The sequence below is a fragment of the Euphorbia lathyris genome, chromosome 1, assembly GCF_963576675.1.
Source record: "Euphorbia lathyris chromosome 1, ddEupLath1.1, whole genome shotgun sequence".
Classification (NCBI taxonomy): Eukaryota; Viridiplantae; Streptophyta; class Magnoliopsida; order Malpighiales; family Euphorbiaceae; genus Euphorbia; species Euphorbia lathyris.
Genome location: NC_088910.1, coordinates 93,816,206 through 93,825,570, shown reverse-complemented (window position 1 = coordinate 93,825,570; position 9,365 = coordinate 93,816,206). Strand labels below are relative to the sequence as shown.

The 9,365-nt window shown below is 38.6% G+C and overlaps 1 protein-coding gene across 2 annotated transcripts; it reads left to right on the top strand.

Moving 5' to 3' along the window:
- The first annotated feature begins 201 nt into the window (after window positions 1-201).
- LOC136207245 (proline-rich receptor-like protein kinase PERK8) lies at window positions 202-5,667 on the top strand. Of its 2 annotated transcripts, XM_065998550.1 has the most exons (9): window positions 202-468; window positions 664-1,988; window positions 2,638-3,045; window positions 3,202-3,288; window positions 3,540-3,610; window positions 3,826-3,908; window positions 4,183-4,330; window positions 4,798-4,959; window positions 5,048-5,667. In XM_065998550.1, exons 2-9 carry the CDS (start codon window positions 974-976, stop codon window positions 5,267-5,269), a joined length of 2,196 nt encoding a protein of 731 aa, XP_065854622.1. In that variant the 5' UTR covers window positions 202-468; window positions 664-973; the 3' UTR covers window positions 5,270-5,667. The 2 variants fall into 2 exon arrangements, with proteins under 2 accessions (XP_065854622.1, XP_065854624.1); XM_065998552.1 differs by having other exon boundaries at window positions 202-1,988.
- The last annotated feature ends 3,698 nt before the right edge of the window (window positions 5,668-9,365 follow it).

The window sequence follows — 9,365 nt, the reverse complement described above, 5'->3', positions numbered from 1 at the left end:
AATAGCCTGCGAAATTCAAGATCATCATGACCATTATTTTACCTTGTAGATGTGCATTTATTTTTATGAACAATTTAAAATTGTTAGCTACTCTTTTGATTGCGTAGTGAATAATAAATAGTAAGAGATGGTAATTTCTTTCAGAAGTAACTTTCATTTCAGTTCTTAAAGTTAAGAATACAAGTAATTAATTAGAGAGAAGAAAATGGTGTGTGTGAATGAATTGGTAGACAAATTAAAAAAATTCCTCTTTCCTCTCTTCTCTTCTCTATCTACGCCGCATGTGAAGTAAAGTTCACTTCCAAAGTTGCCACCACGTTCCTCTGCACATTTTGTGACCGCACATCTCTCCATTTTCTTTCCAAGGAAAAAGCTGTCTTTTCTTGAGACAAACCTACTTGAATTTCGACCACTTCAACCGGAAATTTCAAAATTTAAGAAAAGAAAAATTCCATTTGAAAGAGATAGGTAAGACAATTTTTCAACTTTGAGCTTCTTTGTTGTTCTGGGTACTGCCTGCATTTGTCTATTCAAATTTTAGAATTATAGTTTGTAAATATTCTATTTGCTGGGAAGAAAGTCAGTCTAAGGCTCATACTGCGTTAGTTGATCTTATTGTTGCAATACAGCTGTTGATCTGGGTTTTGCCTAATTTTTGTGCAGAATTTTTTGTTTTTCTGCATTTGCGTTTCTATTAAGCTTGTTTGGAGGATAAGAATTTTACCAGAAATAGGAATTGGAAGAGATTGGGTTGTGCTTTGAATTGGGGTTTATTTGTTATAAGGGAAATGTGGAAATTTGCAGTGAAACAGTAAGCTTAGTTATAGATTTTCACATGTTCTGGAATGAAAAGGATAAGGAGAAATTTGAAGATGACATGAGTTGCTGATTTCCTAAATTTGAAATTCGAACCTTATTTCCTAAATTTGATTCCAAAGTTTTGTTTTTTGAGCATATTTGATTGGTTGTAAAGATGGCTTCAGCATCACCTTCACCAGATTCTTCCCCTCTTTTGGCATCAAATGTTACTGTAATTTCACCATCTCTTCCTGAAACAGTTCTTCCTGATCAAACCACTGATCCCCCTCTCCCTTCAACTCCTTCTAATACTTCAACTCCAGCCCCTCAATCCCCGCCCGCAACCCCAACTGCTGCTCCTCCATCCCCGCCATCACTACCACCTTCTACACCCCCACCTTCTCCATCAACATCCTCAGCACCACCACCATCCTCTACAACACCACCATCTCCACCAACATCCTCCACACCACCACCATCTGATCCGCCTCCATCAACCCCACTATCCCCTCCACCAGCCCCTCCAGCACCACCACTTAATGCCCCACCGCCTGCTACTACTGCTTCACCACCCCCACCAGAAAACACCGCCCCTTCTCAATCCCCTCCAGCAACTCCTCTTCCAAACTCGCCTCCCCCTCAAGCTGTTCCCGCTTCTCCACCTCCTCCTGTCAATGACCCTACACCTCCTTCCACTAATTCACCACCTGCACCAATAGCAAAGGCCCCTGAAAGTTCCCCTGCGCCTCCTAAAGTTACTCCACCTTCTAGTCCTCAGTCCAGTAGCCCTCCTCCTGTAACAAATTCTCCTTCTCCTCCAACTTCTACATTACCTTCACCCCCACCTTCAGACTCATCAGCATTTCCGCCACCTGTAATACCTCCTCCTGCGCCTCCTGATAACTCTTCAACAACAGGAAGTTCTCCATTGTCTCCCTTACCGTCTATCCCTACTGAAAAACCAACTGCAAGAGCTACTAATGAGACTAATATCTCCACAAATACAGTAACAAATACTGCAGGGGGTTTAAACACTGGAGGAGCAGTGGCAGTAGGCATTGTGGTCGGGTTTGTAGTTCTCAGTTTTCTTGTGATGGCTGTGTGGTTTGTACAGAAACGAAAGAGAAAGCGTACTACACCACATATTGGATACAATATGCCTTCCCCGTTTGCATCCTCTCAGAATTCAGGTAAATTAGAATTCCTTATTGTTAATCAGTAGCTATCAATTAGCGAATCTTTAGAACTTTTGAAGTCATTAGTAGTTGTTAAACTTAATAGCTCTGTGGCATTAATAGTTGTTTTGTTTGATGGATGAACATGGGATCATATGTTCCTGGGTGCATGGTTTGGACTTTCATTGTCAAAGAAAATTTTACCCGAGCCATTTTTGAAAATTGATCAGCTTGTGTTTTCTTACATTCCTATTTTCTCGTATACCAGATATCTGATTTTAATGCTATTGCATTTGGGAATGTATAGAGAAAATCTAATGCTTAATTTCTCACTTATAAAGAATTTCTACTTTTTAGTTTATTTCATTGAGATCTAGCAATTTAGTGGATTAGACTAAATGCATTATAGCCTTTACAATTTAATTGAATTTCAGCAAAATGTACCTGAAATGCTGTCTGAGGCTTGTGGCTTTGCTTTGTGAATCCTGTTCTTCCAAACCCAATTTTGATTTTTGAAGCATACTATCATCAAGACCTCGATTATTTATGTTCTACAAAGGGTTGATACTATTTTTGCTGAATCATAGAATCAAATATACTGAATTACAGCTAAATACTGTTTCAAATGCAACTAGAATTAGTGAAAGCTGCATTTACTGTGCAGATTCATTATTTCTGAGGGCTCATTCCAAAGGTGCTGTGGGAGGAAGCCCTCCTGGTAGTGATTTCATTTACTCCCCATCGGAGACCGGAGTAAATAATTCAAAGGCATGGTTCACATATGGAGAACTAGTCCAAGCCACAAATGGGTTTTCCGCAAAGAACCTTTTGGGTGAAGGTGGATTTGGTTGTGTGTACAAAGGTATCCTTGTAGATGGTAGAGAAGTAGCTGTAAAACAATTAAAGATCGGAGGTTCTCAAGGGGAGCGTGAGTTCCAAGCAGAGGTTGAGATTATTAGCCGAGTACATCATCGCCATTTGGTTTCATTGGTGGGCTACTGTAGCTCTCAGAATCAAAGATTACTTGTCTATGAGTTTGTCCCAAATGATACTCTTCATTATCATCTTCATGGTACGATATGTTTCTGAGTATAAAATAGAAAGACATACATCAATTTTGATACTTTTTTGTTCATCAGTAAGATGTTTTCTTTGTGGATTATCCTATGAGATGTCTGCTTGGTATTGATGAAGTTGTAAACCTTGCATTTCCTATGTAAAATTGCAGCTGAAGAAAGGCCAGTTATGGATTGGGCAATTCGGGTGAGGGTTGCTGCTGGAGCAGCTCGTGGCATAGCTTACCTACATGAAGACTGTAAGATTTATACTTTTATTCGTAAACTTGTTTCAAATTGTACACTCTTTTTTCCAGCATAGTTGCATTGCTGATTTTGGTCACTGGCATAGGTCTTGCAACACTGATCTTTCATTTTCTCTTCATATCCTTTAACTGTAAAATTAAAACTTTTTCTTTACGAGTTATTAAATGTGTTTCAACAAAATGCTCTGCAATATTCGTATATCCAGTGAAACATTTTTCTCTGACTTCTTTGTCATGTATATCAGGTCATCCTCGCATTATTCACAGGGATATCAAATCATCTAACATCCTTCTAGATAGTAATTTTGAAGCACGGGTATGTCTTTTAGAGAATCTCAATTTTATTTGGAATCACCAAATCTATATTCATCCATTCCATTGTTTCGGTGAACAGTCTTTGCTGCAGTATTATATTTTGAAAAATGCCTAATATTTTCCATTGTAGTGTATTAGGAAAGCTCATATTTGGCTTGATCTACTATGATTTCTCCAGCTAGAAATTTTCTTATTCTTACATGTGTTTTCTTACAGGTTGCAGATTTTGGGCTTGCAAAGATAGCACTGGAACTGGATTCAAATACACATGTATCGACACGTGTCATGGGGACCTTTGGGTAGGTGAACCAGCGTTCTTATATAGTTTTATCAATTTGTTTTCATTAGGTGTATTCAATTTTAAATCCATTCATGATCACCTAAACATAAAAAGGAGCTAATCTTCAGCTAGATTATTTTTGAGTATGCAGGCGATATTTTTTAATCTTTTAATATCAACTTGGGTTAACAGGATTAATATTGCCGACAAACATCTTGTAAAATATTCTATAAAATGTCAGGGAAACCTATGAATTTCTAATTTTCTTATGTATGAAATTTTCATTTCCACAGGTACATGGCTCCTGAGTATGCAACAAGTGGCAAGTTGACTGAAAAATCTGATGTTTATTCTTTTGGAGTGATGCTTTTAGAGCTAATTACGGGCCGAAGGCCTGTAGATGCCTCTCAGCCAATGGGTGATGAAAGCCTAGTCGAATGGGTAAGTTGCACAGGTCTTGAATAATGCTACGTATTCTAGAGTCCGTGCAGTTCCATAGTTTACATTGGTTGTGAAATTGTTCAACAGCAGAGGTATTCGCCTTTGATATTGTAAATGCAGCCACTTGCTCGCAGTTTCATAATATAGCATAATGTTGAATAATTCCATTCATTTAAACACATGTCATTTTACTTTTTAGAAAATTTCTTCCTTGTTTAGATGTAATGTCTTGATGCATATGATGTTTCGTTGTCACGTTTAGTTGTAATTGGGCTTAAACATTTCCTATCTCACCCTGATGAAAAAGGAATTCTTAGTTTTTTTTTTCTGGCAGAAGTATAGCTGGTCCGAATCTCAGAATCCAGGATTCTAAAACAGCTGCAAATGTTGGGAATTAAAGATTCACTTGTACTTGAAATGTCAACGTTGTGTGTTTATATTCTAAGATTCTCTGTAATTTTTGTCAGGCTCGACCATTACTTACTGAAGCACTTGATAATGAAGACTTCACAGCCCTGGTTGATCATAGGCTGGAAAATAAATACGTTGCAAGAGAAATGTTTCGGATGATTGAGGCAGCTGCAGCTTGCGTGCGTCATTCAGCTGCTAAAAGGCCACGGATGAGTCAGGTAACTGGATAAATTGATTATATATTTTGCTTTCTTCGTTACAGAAAAATAGTGATGGATGTCATCTTGATCGAACTCACTTGTTCAGGTGGTGAGAGCTTTGGACTCATTAGATGAGTCGTCGGATCTATCAAACGGAATGAAACCAGGGCAAAGTGAAATATTTAATTCAAGGGAACAGTCTGCACAAATAAGAATGTTCCAGAGGATGGCATTTGGTAGTCAAGATTACAGTTCGGATTTTTTCGATAACAGTCAGAGTAGCTGGAGAAGTCGAGATCACAGGAGCCAGAGTTCCTTTATACTGTAATGCATAGTTGGTTTTCTGCAATTTTCGGCCCCGAATTTCTGGAATTTTGGAACAGCTGATTGAAGAAAGATAACCCATTTTGCTCAGTCCTGGATTTTGAGACTCATGATATTGTTTGTTCATCTTGGAACCAGGACATGTCACATACTGAGCTCTTTCGTTTTTTCCCCTTTCTCAGCTAATATGATCCGTTGTCACACTATATTCTTTGTCATTTAGTGTTTGATATATGTATATCAAATTAGTGCAAATTTCATTTTATTTTGGTGTACCAAGTGATGCATATATTTACCAAATTAAGCTGAGCTTGGACTCAACTCAACACAATGATAATACTGTGGTTGATTCCAAAGTTGACTTGTAATTTTGACTCTAATTCAAAGTTGATTCTTGTGACCTCTGCATTCTTCTGTATTAATTTATGGTAATTTAGTGAATCAAATTAATTATTACAGGGACGAATCGGTTGATGTAAATTTTATAAATACTTTTGAAGTTGCATTTATTAAAAACAGTAGCAAATTCCAATAATTAATAAATACTGTAACATACGCACAATGACTGGTAGTCCAATCGGATTGATAATTAGACCAGGGGTCAATGAGTTCAACCGGAACAGAATGGTAACAATAAGTTCAACCGGAACTGACATCATAATATATAAAATAAAATTCTCTTAGCCTAACATGCACGTTGTGTTGTGGATGGGAAAACGCCTGAAGACTTGGTCGAAATAATCCTAGTCCTTTTCAAGTGAATATGAGCTGTCCAAATAATCCTAGTCCTCTTCAAGTGAATATGAGCTAGGTGTTGAAGGAGGTACTCCAGATGATGATGAACACGATGTTGACGTATCAAATATTGATGATTCCACCTTGGACAAAAATTATCGTGAATTCTAATCAACAGTTATAGGCTTATTTGACTATGCATCTGAGCTTGTAAATGAAGTGCGAAAAAGCAATCTTAAAAGCCATGTCCAAAGTGTCACAAGTGATACCGAACATCACAAGTACGATAATGACATAAAAAAGACAAAGAAGTTTTTGAAAGGCCGGACTATCATCACGACAACTCGGAAAAGACCTCAACATGTGAATCCTTTTTCCACGCTTCTTGGACAAGCGATACTCGATGGTATGATGTGATAATGTAGAATCCTTGCCTTTCCATTCATTGATAATGTGATATATATACACAAGATATATGTGTGAACATGATAATTACAAATCAATTATATTCCTAAATTACAGCAGAAATATCCATATCTAATACACCCCCGTAGTCGAAACGGGAGGTGGTCGAACGTTGAGACTAGAGCGGAAGTCGTCGAAAAGAATTTGTGGTAGACCTTTGGTGAAAATATCTGCAATTTGATGACGAGAAGGAACATGAAGTACCCTAACCTCTCCTTTAGCAACCTTTTCTCGAACAAAATGTATATCCATCTCAATATGCTTGGTACGTTGGTGTTGTACAGGATTACCAGTGAGGTAAACTGCACTCACATTGTCACAATATACCAAGGTGGATTTACTAATAGGGCAATGAAGTTCAAGAAGAAGATTTCTAATCCAGCAAGTTTCAGATACGACATTAGCAACACCACGATACTCTGCTTCAGCACTAGAACGAGATAAAGTGGGTTGCCGCTTAGCAGACCAAGACAGAAGATTGTCACCAAGGAAAACACAATATCCTGAAGTAGAACGTCGAGTGTCAGGACATCCCCCCCAATCTGCATCTGTATAGGAGACCAAGGAATCTAGTGAAGAGGTTGTGAATGTAAGTCCGAACTCCATGGTTCCTTTAACATATCGAAGAATCCGCTTGATAGCTGCCATATGAGACGTTTTGGGATCGTGCATGAATAAACAGACTTGCTGAACAGCATAACTGATGTCTGGGCGAGTGAGAGTCAAATACTGTAATGCACCAGCTAAACCTCGATACTCAGATGGATCATGATAAGCAGAACCAGATGAAGCACTCAGTTTTTGCTTAGTGTCAACAGGTGTTGTACAGGAATTTGCTGAAGAAAGACCGGCTTTAGAAATGATCTCAGTAGCATACTTCTTTTGAGACAGAAAAAGAGAGCCGGCGCTCCGAGTGACAGATATCCCTAAAAAATAACTCAATGGGCCAAGATCTTTCATAGCAAATTCGGAACTCAATTTGTTGATAATTGACTCTCGTAGAGCAGTGGAAGAAGTAGCTAGAACGATGTCATCCACATATAAGAGTAGATATGCCATCTCTGCTCCCCGACGAAAGACAAACAGTGAATGATCAGATTTACTGTGAGAAAAACCCATGGTAGACAAGAAAGAGGCAAACCGTTGGTACCACGCCCGTGGTGCCTGTTTGAGACCATAAAGAGACTTTTGAAGAAGGCATACATGATCTGGATAGTTGGGATCCCGAAATCCCAGTGGTTGATGCATATAAACAGTCTCATGAAGATCCCCATGAAGAAAAGCATTTTTTACATCCAGCTGATGTAGTGGCCAACCTTTAGAAAGTGCAATACTTAATACAGCTCGAATTGTTGCTGGCTTAACAACTGGACTGAAAGTATCACCACAGTCTACCCCAACAAGTTGATTCGCCCCATTTCCAACAAGTCTTGCTTTGTATCTTTCAAAAGATCCATCTGCATTAAATTTGTGCCTGAGAATCCACCAACTACGAAGAACATTAGCATTAGAAGGACGGGGTACGAGGACCCACGTCTTATTTTCAATAAGAGCCTTATATTCTTCAGTCATGGCTTGTTTCCAATTAGGGTCTTGTAAAGCAAGTGAGGGATTAGAAGGAATAGGAGAAATAGTGGTGGTGTGTAAGTTGAGCTTTCTTTGGGGTTTGAAAATTCCAAGTTTAGCTCGGGTTGTCATAGGGTGAGTCGGTTGGGTTGGGTTGGCGTGTATAGGATCGGGAGAAGGCGGGGAAGTGGGCTGTTGTGGGGAGGTGAGCTGTTGTGGGGAATTTGTGTTTGGGCCGTGTTGAATTGGAGAAGGAAAGGGACTGTCGAGAGGAGAAGGGGGAAGTGCTGGGCTGTTTTGGGAAGATGGGTTGGGACTATTGGGCCGTGGTGAAACTGGGCTTTGGTTAGGAGTGGACGCATTAGTGGGGAAGGGAATAATGGGTTGGGTTGTTTGTGTAGGTGAGTTGGAAATAGAAGAAATGGGAGGGGAGGCCGAGACATGTTGAGTGGAAAATGGAAATTTGCTTTCATTGAAAATAACGTGACGAGATATAATTATTTTTCGCGCGGAGATGTCGTAACACTTATAGCCTCGATGATTGGATGGATATCCAAGAAACACACATGGAGAGGACCTAGGTTGAAGTTTATTTCTAGAGGAAGAAGGGACAAGTGGGTAACAAAGACAACCGAAAGTGCGTAAGTGAGTATAAGAAGGAGTACGATTGTAGAGAATTTGAGTCGGTGAAAGAAGACTAAGATTTTTGTGAGGGAGAATATTTAAAAGATAGGTCGCATGAGCAAGAGCATGAGGCCAGAAAGAATGAGAGCAAGAAGCATGTGTTAGAAGAGTGCGAATTATATTATTGATTGTTCGAATCATTCGTTCAGATTTACCGTTTTGGGAGGAAGTATGTGGACATGAAAAACGGAATTGCATACCATTATTGTTAAAAAAATCATGAAAATGACTATTGTTATACTCACCACCATTATCACACTGAAAAGTTTTGATATCTTTTTCAAATTGAGTACGTACGTAATTTCGGAATGTGAGGAACACAGAAAAAACTTGAGATTTATTTGCTAAGGGAAAAGTCCACAGAAAATTAGAATAATCATCTAGGAAAAGAACATAATATCTATAGCCACTAGAACTTAGAACAGGAGATGTCCATATATCACTATGAATAATATCAAACGGCATTGATGACATATTTTTAGAAGCATAAAAAGGCAATTTAATATGTTTCCCAAGCACACAAGAATTGCAAATAGAAAAATCAACATTTTTAGGACAAGAAATAAAATTATTAGTTCGAAGATTGTCTAAAATTTGAGGACCAGGATGGCCCAATCTATTGTGCCAAACTGAAGGAGATAAAACAGAAG